The sequence below is a fragment of the Galleria mellonella genome, unplaced genomic scaffold, assembly GCF_026898425.1.
Source record: "Galleria mellonella isolate WM207_F2 unplaced genomic scaffold, CSIRO_AGI_GalMel_v1 utg87, whole genome shotgun sequence".
In the NCBI taxonomy this organism is placed as follows: domain Eukaryota; kingdom Metazoa; phylum Arthropoda; class Insecta; order Lepidoptera; family Pyralidae; genus Galleria; species Galleria mellonella.
In genome coordinates this window covers 879,660-900,258 of record NW_026442166.1, presented here as the reverse complement: position 1 = coordinate 900,258, position 20,599 = coordinate 879,660, and the positions used below count along the sequence as shown (strand labels likewise).

The 20,599-nt window shown below is 32.9% G+C and overlaps 1 protein-coding gene across 1 annotated transcript; it reads right to left on the bottom strand.

Moving 5' to 3' along the window:
• Positions 1-9,568: 9,568 nt before the first annotated feature.
• Positions 9,569-12,388, bottom strand: LOC116413259 (serine protease inhibitor dipetalogastin-like). Its single transcript, XM_031911293.2, has 3 exons — positions 12,344-12,388; positions 11,533-11,659; positions 9,569-10,874 (listed from the first exon to the last, which is right to left on the bottom strand). Exons 1-3 carry the CDS (start codon positions 12,354-12,356, stop codon positions 10,697-10,699), a joined length of 318 nt encoding a protein of 105 aa, XP_031767153.1. The 5' UTR covers positions 12,357-12,388; the 3' UTR covers positions 9,569-10,696.
• Positions 12,389-20,599: the final 8,211 nt, after the last annotated feature.

The window sequence follows — 20,599 nt, the reverse complement described above, 5'->3', positions numbered from 1 at the left end:
ACAGATAAAGGAAACACTAGGCGTCATGTCGTATAGGGAGATAAAGGATATGGCCTGGGATAGAGCTGGCTGGAGGAAGATGCATGAATTAGTTGCACCGACAAGAGGAAACTCTTAAATGAAAAGAAGAAAGAGTCGACTAAGGGAAGTTAATGGTCAAGAGATAGAGAACAGCGTCCCTCTTAAAACGTCACTAAAGCCTAACTGCGGTTGTGGGGGGGAGGGGGGAAAGGGATAGTTAGTAATACGGACTACTAGTCTTATTGCTAGCAATATACCCTGTCAGGTTGACCTCCACGTGGTTCCCCCTGGAAATCACTATGCTGGATTCTATATATATTCATTACGATGGGCTAACTGTACTGCTTTTTCATTCTCACCATCATTTTTTCATCATCCCTCACTGGTGCCCCACCAGCGCCTACCGTTTACGCAGGCAAGGATACCGTTCCATTATCATCGATTAAAAAAAAATTGCGGTTACCAACCCGCCTATAAGCGTGAAAACTACTGATAAAATCTTTCAAGAGGAAGGCTTGTGTTCAGCAGAGGACAGTTTAAGGCTGGTATGATGATGATGATGTGTAAGAAAAAGAAGAAAAGAAGTTAGTAACCACATTATAAGTTCCCTTAGTCTCCTCTTACGATACTTATGAGATAAGAAGCGGTGGCCTATTCTATGCAGAGACCACATGGCCGTTCTTATACATCGTAATAACAGAAAACTCTGTTTTAGTCTATTTAGTTTGAGACTAAGTAAAACCGTAATATTTGCACCAGTATTAATTTATTGCTTGCTTTATTTTCAGTTATTTCATTATTATTATTATTTATACTCTCAAAACCATGTGTTGGACAATTTCAAGGTATCGAAGATCTTTTACCACCATTAGGCTCGACGAGACCGTGTGAAAAATGTCCAAACGTTTACTTTCCAGTTTGCACCACAGACAATAAAACGTATATGAATATATGTCAATTCAATTGCCTTAACTTGACGAAAGTGAGAATAGCCAGCAGAGGTGTTTGTATATATTATTAATAAAATAAAACATACTCCTATTTCAGTCCCTTATTAATTTTGTTAACATTAAAGCTGGTTATTCTTTTGTAAAACTTATTATTGCCGTAGAATCTTACTAATCTTCTCCTGGGATACATTCAAGAACAATTAATATAAGGGGTTTTGATAAGACTAACTGATACTAAAACCGTATTTTTTAGAAATGATGTCAGTCTGTCTGTCTCTCTCTATCTGTCTGTATGTTTATTCGGGTATCACGAGAGAACTACGAGTACAATACCAAATTGGATGCGGTTTTCACAGTTATATGGCAGAACGTCTAATTTATAATTTCGTCTATGTTATCTATCTTATATGTATCTTAATACACCATCCTGAAAAGATCTATTTTATTGTTTTTCCTACTTCAGAAATCAACGCCTACAAAGCAAAGTGTTTCTCCTATACTTTGTACGCCTTGATTTCTTGTTAGTATATTAATAAACTAGCGGTCCGTCCCGGCGTCATACGGGTGGACATTTTTACATTTAATAAAGTGACCATTAAGGCTGCACACGCGACGGAAGCTTAAAAATGGAGTAGCTTCTCCCGTTTTCCCAACATTTCCCTTCACTGCTCTGCTTCTATTGATCGTAGCGTGATGAAAAGTATACTATAATCTGCCCAGGAGTATGAAGAATAATTGTACCGAGTTTTGTTAAAATCCGTCGAGTAGTTTTTGTTTCTATAACAAACATACAGACAGACAGACAAAAATTTTACTAATTGCATTTTTTGCATCAGTATCGATCACTAATCAGCCCCTGATAGTTATTTTGGAAATATATTTCATGTACAAAATTGACCTCTCTACAGATTTATTATAAGTATTGATAAAAAAAAGAAATAGTTTTTATTCCACTAAAATGAAGGCTTGTATTACTACATTCTTTCTTTTTAAATCGCTCTTAGTCTTTGTTTTTTTTAAAGGTGATAATCAAATGTAGGGCATTAGTGAGCGATGATAGGTGAAGATGTAAGCAGGTCAGTTACTACATTAATAATAATTAACTATATGGTTTTCAGGTGGGTTCGTTTAGAGGTCGGCATAACAACTCTGTCACTCTGTCTGTGCAATATATTTATATTGTTGCACATAACAAATCTCGTAAACTGCTGTCTTCCATGACTCTTACTTTTCGGTCCTATAGTAATTGGGAGGAGAGGAAATTATTAGTGATTCATTAATAGTAAATTAGCACCATAATTACTACAGCTCTTCTCAGCTTGACTTCTATTGGTCGTTAGTTAATTCCTAGTAAACTCGTCACGAAGGACCAATTGACCTACTCTCATCTTCACTAGTACCTTTTTAACATATGATAGTGAAGCTAGCAGGGTTACGGTTCCATTATAATTTATAAAATATATAATTATTATTATATTTGAAGCAATGAGATTGTCATATGCAAATATGACAATCTGATTGAACTCAACAAGACAAAGATTTCAAATATAAACAAAATCAAAAAATTTAGCTGTTCATAATTAGTCTCTAGCCAAATAATAAAATGCATTTACATGTATTCGATATATAAATAGCAAAGTAATATTGACATCATCATTACAATCATTTCAGCCATTATTCGTCCACTGCTGGACATAAGCCTCCCCCATAGACTGCCATAAAGGACGGTCCTGAACCACCTGCATCCACTGACTCCCTGCAATGTATTTCAGGTCGTCGCTTCATCCAGTGGGAGGGTCGTTCTACACCGCGATTGCCAGTACAGGGTCGTCATATTGATATACTTGTACATAATTCTCTCATCCATCTGCATTTTTGCACTATACACGTATTATAAGATAATCTTTTGCTCGCGAGGAAGGCAACATCCCCCATATTTAATTACATCCCAACACGAACACTACTCGGGAATTATAATAGAGCAAATCCAGGCCTGACTCGTTTCCTCGATGAGTGTTTGGTACAAATCATAAGATGACAGCGAGACATTTCAGTAAACAAATATAATATAAATTTTGTATTATATATTATATTATATATTATATTATAAATATAAACAAATATAATATCTCTCTATACAAATAAAATCTTTTTTATATTAATTACACAAAAGGTATTAATATTGAATTGTGATTATTTGAAACATGTTTCGCCAATTTTGTCCATAAACATGACAAATATTATGAGTGCGTTCAATTTAATTGTAATAGTTTACAAAAATATTTTATTAGGGATTATATCCATAAGAATTTTCATTCCATATAAATTCAATGCTATTTAGCAATAAGTGCTTGTGAACAGCTAATCTATTTTGCTTCGTAAGTTGAAAAATATGAACTGTACTAGTATTTTATTAAAGAATTTATTCGCAATGAATTATTAAAGTTGCGTTGGTTTGGCCATTTGGAATGGATAGATAAAAGAAGAATTACAAAAGAAATTTATCGAACTAGATGAATGAATGAATGAATGAAAATTTATTTCAATATTCCATAACACTTACATATACTTAAATTACAAGTAATAACAACATAAAAAATAAATGAAATATAGTAAAAAATGTTTACATTTATATATAAAGAGTAGTTACAATCAGTCAGTGTTATGGAAATGAAAAAGGATGCCAATTCAGCCTAAAGCTCCTGCAGAAGTAGAAATACTAAACACACCTACTTAAGACCTCATCACCTAGCCCGGTCCATCAAGATCATAAATCAACATTCAGAGTAACACAATACACAAACATGCGCAAAACAATAAGTAAAAAACAAAAATATTAGTAAACACAAAAAATAACAAAAGAAAAACAAGAACAAAAAATGTTTCGACCCTATGTGTAGAATAAAACAAGTATCCAAGCCTTGACAATAACTGTACGATTGTAGATTTAATGAAGATGTCAGTAGGAGTCGCCCCAGACAGACATATGTCGACATAGGCAACGTGCTGAAGAAGGACCAAATTAAAAGTACCCGTAACCAGAGAACGTGTTAGAAAAGATTAACGAATGTGGAATAAGCAAAAGAGGCTTGTTGGAATCGAAACATCTGGGTTCTATTTATTCTGTTTATTTTAATGAGAGAGATGTGAGATAGATACGATCGATTTAATTGTTCTGTTTTTATAACTTTTAAGTAAATTTAATGCCTACTTTATTATATTTTATCCTATAAATTTAGAGCACATTACATATCGTGCACTATAATGATAAACAATTTAATAAAATCTGGTACTCTAAAAACATTAATTAAGGTAAGTACAGTCACAAAGAGCCTTATTTTCGTGGTTTTAAACACTTCTTAAACGTATTAAAATAACTTTATGCTATATTATCTCAAACAATACAGTAAAATACTTTTCTTCTTCTTACTTAACAGATTAGTCGATATCTCATGTATCTGAAATTGGCAATTTTACTTAACTTCTATTAACAGCACTATCTCTCAAAGTATTATTTAAAAAGTTGAAATAACATCGTTTAACATTATCTGCAGCTTACAAAAATAACTCGAGATATCAGAAGCATGTTAATTGAATTTGAAATTATAGTTAATTTATTATATGATTCAGATGAATGAATGAGTGAAAACTCTTTATTTTTCCCTACAAAGAATGTATGTATACAAACATATTGTTAATCTTTATAATGCATAATTAATTACATAAACTTAATTACATAAAAGCAAGATAAAAAGGGAACAATAATGTCCTTTTTCACAATAAATGTTTAGGGCCTGTGCAGATCAGGGAAAATTCCCGATGTATTTTCTATCTTCTGTAAATAACATACGTAGATATCCTCGTATATGTCGCTTACTTGTGAGTAATATGCCCCTGGCTAATATAACAAGATATTTAGTCCTCCACGGATAAAAGTTAAAACAATTTTATCGTCACCAACCCATTAACGTAACATTTATGGGCGACGATTCTTTCCCCATAGACGGATTTGTAAAGAGTTTTATTTCGAATTTTCCTTCTCTCATACTAATGTGTTATACTTTTTTTTCCATTAGTCGCTCAATATATCCGAGTGTCGAAAAAAAACAAACAATCCCAAGGATGACAAAATTATCGACATTCCTCTGCATACATTCTTGTCCGTGATAATGGAACGCATTGAATTCTGTGTTATAACGCACATGGGTCCCCGCAAGAACGATTTGCACAAAGAAAAAAATTTCAATTCTGGCCTTCAATGTATTCTATTATAATAATAAAAAAGGACAACGGCTGTATTTCTTTCAGAAATAAACGTAAAGCAAAAATTGCGCCGAATTCACTTGAACTCAATATTTTAAACTTCATAACTGTACCACATTATGTTCTCTATACGCTTAGTTTCTCGACTTATTAAGTAACTACTAATCGATGACGGGATAATATAATGAAATATATATAATTAATAAAATGAAGTGTAAATTAAAACAATAGTTCTTGCATAATATTAATACAATTTGAAATTAGTCTCAATGTACTTAGGTTTAATATAAACATACATGGTGTTCGAATGCTAATAGAACATGTTTTTTGTGATTTTGAATTTTTGTAATAATAAATAAAAAAATCCTATTAATATTGTAAATATGAAAGCGGATTTGTTTGTTTTTTTTTTTATTCACTTGACAATTTAGCAGCTCAACCAATCGTAATGTTTATACACATTTTGGATAGTGAAGTATATAGGCAACTTTTTATTCCAGTCTATCAACAGAGTCCTGTCATTCAGATCAAATTGCGAAAAAGATTTTTCTTCCAGTCAACCTAACACACTGATATAGGAAATAGAGAGTGGGCAGCAGTGATGTAAAATAGAAATCTATACAACAATAATTTACATATCATATTTGAATTATACAATACTAATACATATATACCGTACATATATGTGTTAATTATACAATATATTACAAATTTTAAATCCGTTCCTAGTTGTTTCTTGGACCATATCCGATAAGCCTTTGAGGGTTACGTCATCGCAACGACTAGAGATTGTTCTAATAGCCACTTATAGTTAGTCATTATCTTCAGTTTGTTATACAACAACTAGGAGCGTATTTCAAAAGTTAGTACTCTTCTACTAACAAGTTATAATGTTAAGCCTTAGTTCTTAATATCCTATACTAACCCAGGAAAAGTTGTTTTTCCCCCAACTGCCATCTACCGGATCTAGAATATAATAGAAAGCATCTTATTTTAAAAAAGACGTTTTTACAAACTCTTTTACATCGTCCTTTCTTATGATTCTGACTATCTGTCTGGTGTTTGTTCTGCCATCACGTAAAAACTACTACACCAAAAAGGATGCAATTCCTAGAGTTGTATTCCTGAAGATCTAATTTAAAATTTGATATATGATTTAACTTGATACACCATCTAGAAGTAGTATATCGTATCATTATTTTTCTATTTGTAACTTCCACGCGTGCGAAATAGTGGCCAAAAAAACTAGTGGTAAGTTTACGATAGTATCTTTATTTTTAATTTATTCTATACACTAATAATATAAAAAATTACATGACAGAGATACAAAGGCCAATGTACAAAGGCGAGCATAACTCTAAAAGAGTTATTTTCCAACAAACCTAAAATGGAAAGAAGCATCAATGCCAGCGGGTAGAGCGGTGTATAATGTTGTAACAATTGTCAAATATGAAGAACTGTACAAATTTAAGTTTATAACTAACTAATTATGTCGTATTTGATTGTATATATACACACATGTACACATACATACACAAACACAAACATGCGCACGCACACGCACACACACAGACTTGCACACGTACGCACGCACGCACGCACACAAGCATGCACTTACACGCACACACACGCATACACGAACGCACACACATATACCTTCACACACAATCAAATAAAAAGTATGTTCAAAAGGATAGAATCTTGTTTATAGAGTTATCTAGTTGAAAGATAAATAGATTTCGTATTTCAATGTCCAAATTTAAAAAATCGATATCACGTTACTGCCGCTCGCGAAACAAAGATCGGTATTATATATTTAAGTAATTTGTCTTCTTAATTGCCTCACTCAAGTCCCGTCTTTATTCGTCCTCTGGAGTTCACTTGAATTAATGCAGTTAGCTCCGAGCTTGGAATTTAACTGAAATTTCTTTACATTCAACCAAAGGGAGACAAAAGACCTCAGAACTCGCTAGTATCGCTATACTAAATACACAGAAGGAATACGAAATGATTCGTATTTTTCAACCGACTTCAAACAGAAGGAGGTTCTCAATTTAATAGTATTTTTTTTGTTTTTTACCTCTTAATTCCGTTAGTTATAAAACTATTTGGAAAATCCTTTTTTATCAAAAAAGGTATACTTTCAGATTGATCCCATAGACAATTTGTCGTCGTTTTAATAGTTTAGTTTTTAAATTCAAATAACCAGTTTTGTCATAATAAAAGAAGGTGGAACACGTTTTTTTTTTATTATTTCAGAGAGTGTTCTACCAATAGAATTGATTATTTTAAATTAAAAAAAAATGTGTCGAAATATTACAAGTAATTTTATAATATGCTATCCATCCAGTCTGGATCCGCACGGGTAGATAGAATTTTTGACAATAAGTTTTGAGTTTATCGATTACAACGTTTTTATTATTATGTCTATATACATTTATTATAATTTAACTCGCGGAAGTATTAATTCTACTTGGATAGTTATTGTTATAGTAACTATCACTACATTTTTTTTTACAACACAGGGGGCAAACGAGTATGCGGCTCTCCTGATGGTAAGTGACTACCGCATCCCATGATCACTCACTACACCAACGGCATTACATGTGTGCTGCCGGCCTCTTAAAAAGGAATTTGCTCTTTTTTTGAAGGGTATGCTGTCGTATCCGTTCGGAAATACTGCTGCTGGAAGTTGATTCCAAAGAGTACTTGTGCGTGGAATAAAGTGACTTGAAAAATGGACAGTGGAAGACAGTCATTTGTTCAGATAGTTGGGATGAAATTTTAGTGTATAGCGGACTGTACGTTGTGAAAATCAGCAGCAGGTATCAATTCGAACAATTCTTCAAAGCACTCCCCATGATAAATTCGGTAGAAGATGCACAGAAATGCAACATCTCTACGCAGTTTCAGTGCGTCAAGTCCATTTATACAAACCGAAGTCCTTTAAAATAAAGAAATTCTTCAAATTGATTTGTTTAAAATTTGAACCACCTTCTTTCTTTCGTATGCCATTCTAAGTTGTATAAAAAAAATCTTACTTTTTTTGTTTATTTATTTATTGTTACCTGCAGTTTACAAACGATTAAACTCCAAGGCACTACAGGTAATTATATTTTTTGTACATATCAAATTATTTACAATATTTAATACTATTAATTATAAAATGTAAAAGATTAATATTTTTTAATAAGTATAAAAGGCCTATAAAAGTATAATTTGCAGAAATGCAACATCTCTACGCAGTTTCAGTGCGTCAAGTCCATTTATACAAACCGAAGTCCTTTAAAATAAAGAAATTCTTCAAATAAATTTGTTTAAAATTTGAACCACCTTCTTTCTTATGTAAGTAAATAACAACGTAATTTCTTCAAGGTTTATGAAGAGGAAGCGCTCAGTAATTGTAATAATTAATCATAATATTTATGCGTCGCCATGTTTCGAATTTTGAAGAGACGACGAGTTATCAGCTTAAAATCGTTATCATTTGAAACATGGTACCATTGTTTTGGAATTCTATAACAATAAAATGTTAATTGTCCCGCCGTCACGGAGCGACTTGGCAATAGTAACATAAATCCTCGTTATTATTTATATATACCCTGTTCATATATATATATATATATATATATATATATATGGATGGCATTTCTAGATGGCATCTAAAGATATAACATATTTCACCTGATTTTAAGGTTAACCTTCAAAAATTCAATTGCTTAAACCACATTCAATTTAATGCAATATTTTTTTACATGATCTCAGAACTATAGACAAATAAATTCTAAATACTATTTTGTCAAATGTCGCTCAGTGAAAAGGATCATTAAAATTCAACAATAACTTATTTTACTGCAATTCAATTATACAATGTACTGATGAATTCGACATTCAACATTTTAATTAAATTGTAACAATTTATTACAACATTGAAACTTCTATTTCACTAAAACAAATTGAACTGTATTTTAGATTGAACGTTATTTAACTTAATGTATCTTCATTTACAAAGATATATCAAATTGACAGTCCTAATTTAAGTGCACTATAGTAAAATCGTAAATGCAAAAGTTTGTATAACTTTTCAGTTCTTTTTTTTAAATAATTTTAAAAATCTATTTAGTAGTTCTAGAAAAGGGTGATTTAGGAACTTTTGAAACACTGAAAACACTCTTATGTGACTAATAATATTAGCATAAGAATAAATCCTTCTTCTTATGGTATGAGTATAGTCTTACCAGAGGGAGATTTTACAAAAGTCGATTGCTTGGGTATCTCTTTCCCATTCGTGTTTCAACCGTAAAGCAGTTGTGTTTGCATGGCTATGTTTCGGTTTGAAGGGTGGGATATGGCGTGAATTTACTGGGTACAGAGGAACAACACCTGAGTCCTCAGGAATGGCAACGCATGGGGGGTATCATGGGCGAAACAGTATACTCTGTTATGTCCATGGTACTGCTCATGTCTATAGGTGACGGTTACCACTTTCTATCAGGTGGGCCGTCAGCTTGTTTGCCATTCTAAGTTGTATAAAAAAAAAATACTTACTTTTTTTTTATTTATTTATTGTTACCTGCAGTTTACAAATGATTAAACTTCAAGACACTACAGGTAATTATAATAATTATAAAATGTAAAAGATTAACATTTTTTAATAAGTATAAAAGGACTATAAAAGTATAATTTGTAGTTACATAAATATCCATATAATTTATATAATATGAATCCATAATAAACATTCACCAGAACAAAGTCACATCCAAATATGTTCTTTCAATTAGTTCCACTTCTATTTGTTTCATTCCATAAATTTTAAATACCAGTTTTGAAAGTGTATGAAAGATTTACATCTATATTTAATGGCTTCGCCATACTAGATTGTGCAATCTAGCCATTAAAGGCAACATAAAGCGAGCAACGACTAGCACATTACTATATTTTTAAGTAACGCTAAACAGAAGAAGCTCGTAAATTTGTCTATATTATCTTACTTACTAACATAAATGTTATAATAATAATTTTAAGAACTCTCAGTTTCTTGCTACAATATACTTTAATAGTTCAGTGAAAGTTGTGGATAAAAAAAAAATAAAATTAAAATTTTATTTACATTTTAAATTTACTCCGTGATCATATCGGTTACAAGTTTACTCCTCAACTTAGGTAGAGGTATCTGAATTTTTAAACTTATTCATTATTCAATTTTTAACACTATCTTATCAAGTAAAACGTAACAAGCAATCACGATTCGTAATATAAGTCTTTGTGCAACTCACATTATCCACTCAGAAGGTAACTAAAATGGATTTAAGTCCATCACAGACAGTACTATGATGTAATATATATTTTTGCACTCATAAACGTAACAAAAATCTTATTATATATCATAATATGCCTTATTGTAATTTATATAATTATATATTTTAGCTTCGTCTGTGACGGGCTTTACACACGATCAGTTACTAAAATGGAATACAATTGCCCTGATGTACCACGGTCATATTCTCCGTCCCATTCTCGCATTCCATTTGGCACACGTTGTAATAGGAGTTGTCGTTTGATGCGCAGACTGGATCGTAAATCTTAGAACAAATGCATTGTTTATTTTGCGGACCCTCCTCGGTTTCCGGAATGGGATTCCTGTAAGGTACACATAAAATTTCCTAATAATGTTTTATTGCCTATAAATTTAATATAAATAATACAAAAGATACATACCTAATTCCATTATGATTATGAGTCGTAATTAAAATGTCTATCCATTGTTTATATAAATTTACTCATAATTCCATTACAATAAAAAATAATATAAATAAATAAAACATATAAAAAATATTTATATAACGATATTTACTATTAAAAATTTTTGTACATTATTTAAAAAATATATATATTATAGTCAGAAATCCTTTGAATAATTTAAATCTATAAAAAGGGCCCATAATTTCATTATGCATATGAAATATTTACGAGAATAAGATGTAATAAAATTTATATAATTATTCCATAATGTATTTTATTTATGTAGCACAAAATTGAGACGATTCTATCATTCTATTTATTCAATTTTAAAGTTCTTTTACATGTTGTATGAAAAATCTAATCACTTTAACACACATAATACACAAGAATGTACCCAAAAATCATTTCCTTCCTTCGGCAGTTGAATTAACAGAATTTACAAACAAATTTCTGTCAGCCGGGATCGAATCCGTTCACTTTGTTTCGCGACTACACCATAAAGCTTTAACATAAGCGCAAAGTGATTTATCCGGTCTATATGTAGGATAATATTTACCCTTGTCTAAGTGCCCTATTCCATGTATTCTTCGGCATCGTGCCGGTAAATGGTGACATTTTTTTCCATCTGTCACTGTCACTACCATTCGTACAGCACATAATAAATAATAGGCACGTGAATGTATCTGAAAATATAATATTATATATAGTTAAAGTGAAATGATCCTTTAGCATCCTTTGAAGGTTATTAACCTGCCTGACAAGCGTGGCAACTACATCTGTTGGCAAAATCCTCCCTTATAGGGGAAGCTTATGTTCAGCAGCGACAGTTAAAAACTGATGTAATGATGATCTTTTGATGGAAGTGAATATTTTCACCAACAGTAAAATTCGTATCTTCCATACTGAGTGAATGACGCAAAATTTTGTATCATTTTTGAATTTTTGATTAACGAAATTTCTCCTCTAATATATTTAATAACGTAGTTAGATTTTCAGTTTTACGTGTATAATTGGATCAAAATGGTGTTAAGCACCTGTAACACCAAAGGCATTGCAGGTACACTGTCGGCCTTTTAAAAAGAAATATGCTCTTTTCTTGAAAACTACCATGAATAAATTGTGCAAATTTTGACAATATATGTTTTTTTTTTATTATATATTTAATAATGTAGTTAATAAATTATATACTAAGTAGCATACTGGCCTAATAAATTACCATTCTTATAATGGTAACAACATATATAACCCGTAACTCGAAATGTCATCAAATGCTAACAAACAATAACGTCAATATATTAAAAATAAAAAAATACTATTATTAAGATTTCTTTTTTTTATGAAATCGGTTAAAAATAATTTCAACTCACAAACGGTAACCATTATCTGCGTCAATTCTGTATTTGTTGTGATTGAAGAGTATATCTCTTATCCGCTATTCCATTTAATCAATCAAGTTTCGTTCCGTTTCTATAAATCAATTTACTTACAATTGGATCTAATACAAAAGGTAATTGAATGAGGCTTATCATATTTTCAACCAACTTCTAAAAAAGGAAGTACTTTAACTGTCTCCACTTTTTGTGTATGTGTGTATATTGTTTTTACTAATATGTGAACCGATTTTGACGATTCTGTTTTTATTGTAACGTAGACTTTCCTATTAATTGCATACTTATTATATCAAAAAGTCTTATTTAAAGTAGCAAATTACAAAAAATATTCCTCAAAGATTTTGCTCCACAAAAAAAGCCTTCCAAACAAACCTTCCTCAGAAACCTAACTTAACAATTGCAGGAGAAAGAGATTGTTATTATTAAAGGGGTCTAATAATCCCATTGTGTAACAATAATCACAATATGCCCTGTCAGGTCAAACTTCACGCGGTTTCCTGTTTAAATCATACTGGTTATTTCTTGAATTCATCACTATTTAACTGATTAACTGACCTGCATTCATCTTCACTTATTATCACTCACTGGTGCCACGCCTGTGTATACCGATAGCGCAGGCAGGTTTAGCTGATTTCATCCATAAATAAAAAAACACCTAACGATTGCAAAAAGAAATAACAAATTCGGTTCAGAGTTAACGAAGCTATCACTGAATATACACGCAAAAATATAGAGACGAATTGAGATTTTCCTCCGTTTAAAATTGCCTACAATTACTAGAAAAGGGAGCCAAAGGGAGACTTTGTACAAAAGTCATTTGCTTGGGTACCTGTGTCCTATTTGTGTTTCTGCCGTAAAGCAGTTGTTTGCATGGCTGTGTTTCAGTTTGAAGGGTGGGATATGGCAGTAAATTTACAGGGTGCAGAGGAATAACACCGTCCTCAGAAATGGCAACGCATTGAGGGTATCATGGTCGAAACAGTATACTCTGTTATGTTCATGGTATTGCTCAGGTCTATAGGCACGGTTACCACTTTCTATTAGGTGGGCCGTCAGCTTGTTTGCCATTCTAAGTTGTATAAAAAAATACTACGATACTGACTGACAACGACACCATCAATTCTAAATTTCCGCGCATTTTTTTATTTATCAAAATGAAACCAAACGAATCCTTGCCCCTTGGCTGACAGTGAAAAATCAAACAGAATTAATCAATTCAAATTAGAATGCCAGAATAACCAGCCATCAATTAAAATAAAGGATCCTCTTTCCAGCATTGACGTTTCAATGATTACCCTAAGCTCATCATTCATAGCCCAATTGAGTCCCAATTACTAAAAGTTGTCATTAATCAGCTATGCTCCTTGAAACGGAAGGTGACGCGGTCTTAACTTAGAGTAAAACAAGAACTCCATATTATCTGGATATGCCTCTTTTAAGCGATTTTTAAAAATTAAGTTATTAATTGTTACTAATATTAGTAAAGTGGCTGATTCTATGCTGGTACCACACAGCATAGAATTGCCCACCACTTCCTTTTCCATGACCATCATAAGAGGTGACTAAAGGAGGGCGAGGAATGGGCAGCAGCGTCCCTCTTAAAACATCTCTAAAGCCTAACTGCGGTTACTTACCCGCTTACTAAGCATGAAAGTTACTGGCAATACCCTCCAAAGGGGATGCTTATATTCAGCAGTGGACAGGCTGATATGATAATGATAATAATTAACAAAGTGAAGTAAAGTGTTTGTTTTTTATGCAGCAGCAAAAAAGCTGACGTTTCACCAGATGGAACGTGGTAACCGTCACCTGTAGATATAAATAATACCATCGACATAACAGAGTATACTGTGTCATCCGATACCCCTCATGTATTGTCATTCCTGAAGACTGAGGTGTTGCCTCTATACCCTGTAATATCATTGTCATAATCTACCCTTCAAACCGAAACAAAGTCCTGCAAACAACTGCTTCAGGTCAAGAAATAACAAGCAAACTACTGTTGTACCAAGTCTCCGTCTGTTACTACTTAGTGCCTTAACGGTTTAACCAATCGCTGTGATATTTGGTGTAAACATACTATATTCGACGAAGAAAGACTACTATATACATCATTCAGTGAATATATCTCGGTCACGCCGACAGAGTCCCAAATAAAAGTTAGTTCGAATATATTTTTTATACTTCTATCGTGGCAAACAAGTATACGGTCGTTCTAATGGTAAACGGGCTTACCATAGCCCGTTTACCATTACTACCGTACAGTAGTGCAGTATATCACTTTTGGCCAAAACAGAATATCAGTGTTTTGCTCTTTTTAGGGCAAAGCAATAAGCTGAGTTGTGACCATTTTGTCTTACTGTGGCACATGCATGAGGGGAAAAAATTGTTACTATTTTTATTCATTTTGTTTTTGTTTTTTTTTTTTATTTTTTGTACATGTATCTTTTTTCATTGTGCACTTATGTCTATTTTTGTTTGTGTGCTGTAAATAATGCAAATAAATTATCTATCTATCTATCTATAGACGCTTGTAACATCAGGGATATCACGCGCGCGCTGCTGAGTCTTAAGAAGCCTTAATACGCCCTTTTCGAAGAACTCCATGCGAGTTAGACTATTATCGTCGCTAGCCTGGAACATATTGAGGTGGTCACTGCACCTAAAAGATTTTTAAACGTAGTGATTGGTCACTGCACCAATCACTACGTTTAAACATATGCGACTGCCACTCGAAATCCTTTCTTTCCTTACCAATTCTGGACAGATATCCTTTAATTTTAATTAAATGAATGTGCATTCTATAGTGGTTAAATAGTTATGTTGGTCTTATATGCGTATTAATGTTATTATGCATGATTGTATTCGACGTATTGTGTTATAATATCGTGGGCGTTTTCCACGAACTTCCCAAAATTCCCACACGCGAAAATGCTAGTCCTATTTATAAATGTGAAAGTTTGTAAAGCCGTTTATTACTTAATCATGTATGTATAAATAACTGAATGAACGAATGAAATTTGGTACACGTGTATTTTACAATAACATACAACACTTTTATTCACGTGAGCAAAGACATGGAATAGAATATACTAGAACTGTAACTAAATTTATTATTATCATATCAGTCGTTAACTGTCCACTGTTGGACACAGGCCTCCTTCATTAGAGAGTTTTGTAAGTAGTTGCTCCGCTTGACAGAAACTATCCTTTATTCGAAACATATACACCCTATTTCCTCTATATAGTGTTAATTTAAAATATGTCCTTATTTGTATCTTCCCTCAAGACTCAATGTACCACATGAAAGTTCATCATCTTTCATTAGTTGTGAAAACTGAAAAATAGTCATAAGTGTGTAAACAAATTGATAATATTTCTCGAAGAAAATAATAAAAAGTTGACAAGTCACGTGTATAGCCAACGTATGTCAGTCTACAACGAATTTCGGGCTATCTTTCCATTCCATACGGTCTCTGCCATACCAATGAAATACGGTTTTCCCTCCCTTCCCATCTAGCCACTATATTTCCTCGCAGCGAACAACGAAGCGGCCTACATTTATCTCAATCCATTGAGTTGGGAACATCTCTTGAAGTCTGATCGATCGAAAAATGAGAAGACGATTTATAATAAAAACGAACGAGCCTTTGGCAACGAACGCGTGTCATACGGCTGAACGATTTGGTGAACCAAGAAATATAACAAAAAAATAGACACTATTTTTTTAGAGAAAACGAAGAAAATAGTTAATACTGAAAAAGTATTTGTAATGTGTATTTAAACACCAGAGGGAGACTTTGTACAACAGTCGTTTGCATGAGCACCTCTGTCTTATCCGTTTTTCTAGCGTGTAACAGTGACTGTGATTCGGTTTGAAGGGTGGGATATGGCAGTGAAATTACAGGGTACAGAGGAATAACACCCGAGTCCTCAGGAATGGCAACGCATGGGGGTATCATGGGCAAAACAGTATACTCTGTTATGTCCATGATACTGCTCATGTCTATAGGCGATGGTTACCACTTTTCATCAGGTGAGCTGTCAGCTTATTTACCATTCTAAGTTGTATAAAAAAAAAACAATATTTTTAGGGTCTGCACAGCAAAACTTATTTATCGATTTTTGACTAACGTTTTACCCTTTATAAGTATATCCAGATGTATATTATTGAGATTATGTTAGATTTGTCCTTTTTGTGAATGTGACAATGAGCATATTGCAATTATTTTATTACTATTATCACAGATAATATAATACTATACTAGTAAAGCCGTTAACTGTCCACTGCTGAACATAGACCACCCTATAAGGGGGGAAAGGGATTATTAGCAATGGAGTCAAATAACCCCATTACCAGCAATATACCCTGTCAGGTCGACCTCCACGCGGTTCCCCCTGGAAACCACCGTGGCTAATTCTAGTTGAATTCATCAGGATGGGCTAACTGACTTGCTTTCATCCTCATCAGTCATCTGTCACTGGTGCCCCGCCAGTGTATACCGATAACGCAAACGGGGTTACCATACCATTATCACTCATTAAAAGAAAGACCACCCCATAAAGTAAGATTTTGCCAGCAATTGCCATGTTTGGCAGGTGAATTAGGAACCATAGTTAGGCTTTGGTGATGTTTTAGGAGGGATGTTGCCCATCCCTCGACAATTAAATTCCCATAGTCGCCTAAAGTTGCCGAAGGGGTGGCCCATTGTATTCCGGATCTCACAGAATTCCTACTAGTACAACAATTAATCCGTTACCCATAGGTTGTCTTGAAAAAATTGCTTCTAGCAATAAGACGGCCTCACTTTATTATTGTGTTGATACATTTATAACTTGTGTCGCTTTATTCTCCATGTTGTATAATGCAAATAAATTATTCATTAATTCATATATTCGTCATATACAAGTTAGCGTAACGATTGATTGGTAGAGAATGCCATCGGGCATAAAATCTGCCCTATAAACATATTGTAATGTATGCAAAAGTATAAATAAATGGATAAATTTTTTTCAGTACCATATATGAAAATTACTACTAAATAACTATATTTGACAGTCGCTTGACGAATTAATAATCCGTATATCACGTGTATTCGAAAGTAGATAAAATGAACAGAGCGTAGATGCAAAACGTTATTTTTCGTGACTCCATTATATTGTAGATTATTCTTATCTTTACAAGTTTCACTGGGTATATTAAGGGAAAAAAAATATTATTAAGATGTTACCAACATCAACGTTCCAGTTAAGAATAAAATTATATGTAATATATATGTAACAGTATTTAGTATATCGCTTCAGTGTTTCAAGCGTAAAAAATTGTCAAACGAAACCCTAAAAAATGTTACCAGTATCTTATAATAAAATTGTAACTGGACGATATTTGTAATAGAAAATGTTTAAGAAAAATTTATGAAAAGAGTTTTAGTAGTATCAATAGAAGCAAAAACAATATTTTTTATACATATTGTCCGTCTCTTTGTTTGTTCCGGCTTCACTCAAAAAATATCAAATTTAAAGCTGTTTTTAATGTTGTAATCCTGAAGGTGTAACTTTGAAACTGGTGTGTTTTTTCGTCACACGTCTTCCAGAAGTTATTATATTGGTTATTCTATTTCTGATATTCACGTAAAGGAAGAAGCGAGCAGAAAACTATTAATAACACAATTAAACACTGAAACTCTGTTGCATACAAAATATGAATACATATATACACAGTAACATTTATATAAATTTTGTATATATTGTAATTGAATACAATATAGTATCCCTCAAAACTGTTGTATATATTTAAGTGAAATTTGATGCATAGATATGTCGCAACCTAACTTAAAACATACAATACTTCACATACTAATTCACACGGATAAAGCCCCGGAATACATTTAAGAGGAAATATAACTCGTACATATTTCACAGCGCCATCTAGTGTCAAACTAAGCAAAGCTTGGAAATAGTTGACGTCATCTATTAAAAAGTATTTAAGTAATGTTACTTAAATAGTTTTTTTTATAAATACAAAAAAAAATAACTTTTATAATTAAACTATTCAAATCTCGAACCAACTATTCGCTAACGTCACCGAAAAGTTAGTAAGCAAACTACGCCAGCGACCCACACAATTCTAAGAAGCATTAATCACATGTCAGACGAAATATATAGGGGCCAAATCAATCACGGACTGGGAATCATGGGTTGTCATCCAGTCACGGGCACAGCTCAGTGCCCTGTGACCAAATGGGTAGCAAATTAAATTTTCGTATAGGTGGAATTTCTCAATTGGACGGTATAATTATTATTGCTACACAGTGACACTAATTGCCTGGTCCTCAAACTAGGACACCCTGTATTATGAGGAACCGGGCAGGTTCGAGTCAATTTAGAAAAGTTCATTGACCCGATCGAGAAACGAATTCAAGACTTAATTTTATTATTGTTTCAGCCATTAACTATCCACTGCTGAACATAGGCCTCCCTTATAAGGGAGGGGCTTGGCCAGTAGTTGCCATACTTGACTAGTAGTTTAGCAACCGCAATTAGCTCTTGGTGATGTTTTAAGAAGATCACTGCTGCCTACCCCTAGACCATTAGGTTCCCTCTAGTCCCTACTTCTTATAATATATAATATAACCCTATCAAGTCGATTTCTACGTGATTTCCTCTACAAATCCTCATGATTAACTCTTGATAAATTTTTCATGATGATGGTATAACTAACATGTTTCCATCCTCACCTATTATCACTTGGCATTCTATCAGCTTGTACCGTGTAACAAGGGTTACACGGTACAAGCTGATAGAAACGAAGGGTTACAATTTCGTTATTGCCATTACAAAACCATGGTCTGTGATATCCATGGTGCTATTACAATTACACATTCGATGGACCATCAGGTTTATTATCAGTACAAGTTGTAACAGGAAATTTATGGCGTTTCCTTCTCCGTTCGTCCCATACTAATTTTGTCACGATGAAAATATATTTTTTTTGTGGAACGAAATCATAAATTATGCGTATTACGGCCCAACGTTCATCCGATGAGATTATATTAAGCTTTGCGATACTCTATCTTATTTTATTCCTAGCCGTAAGCCACGGCTTAGTCTGCTTATAAAAGTAATGTTCCTAAGATTATTTAACTATATATACATATTTATGTACATATAGCGCACGTAACCCCTAAAGGCGTTCTTTACCAGTCAACCATGGAGCAAGCACAGATGTTTGTTAGCGGTTCTTCAAAACGAATGAATGAACTATATGAAAAAAAAAAGGCAATATTAAATGTCAAAAATATGTGTATATTGTCGATCGATATCTATATATATATGAAATATCACCGTGTCGGTCCCGGCATAGAATAGGTCATCCTTTCCTTTCGCGTGGGTGTCTAAAGAAGGGCGAGGAATGGGCAGCAGCGTTCCTCTTAAAACATCTACAAAGCCTACCTGCGGTTGCCAATCCGTCTACTAAGGCAAACGTCAACTAGTGGCAAAGCCCCCAAAGGAGAGATTAATGTTCACTGTGGACAGTTAAAGATTGATATAATAATGATGATATGTATATATATATATATATATATATATATGATATGTATTTTATGAATAAAATTTAACAATTATAAATTTTTGTAATTTATAGGTAAACGCTGCATCTAAATGTTGATTATATTGAGTTATTTATATTACTATTGATAAATAAAATATGAAGAACAAATAGATACATACTATATACGTCAGTACGAGAAAACTCGAAAAAATGTCACCACTTCAGTGTGGTAGCAGCAATCCATTTTTCAGCCGACTTTAAATAAGAGGTTATTAATTCGATTTAATATTATTATCTGATAAAGTAACAAACATTTTTATGTTTGTTACTTCATTAGATTAGTCTCGTAGGAATATTATCAAAATTGGTTCAATGGTTTAGTTTTTAAATAACTTCATGAATTAATTTTAATTTTTAAATAATGGCATTAATAGTTTGCTGTTTTTTATACAACTTAGAATGGCAAATAAGCTGACGATCCACCTGATGGAAAGTATAACCGTCGCCTATAGACATGAGCAGTACCACGAACATAACAGAGTATACTGTTTCGCCCATGTAACCCCCATGCGTTGCCATTCCTGAGGACTCAGGTGTTATTCCTCTGTACCCTGTAAACTCACGCCATATCCCACCCTTTAACCGAAACACAGCTATTTAAACATAACTGCTTTACGGTT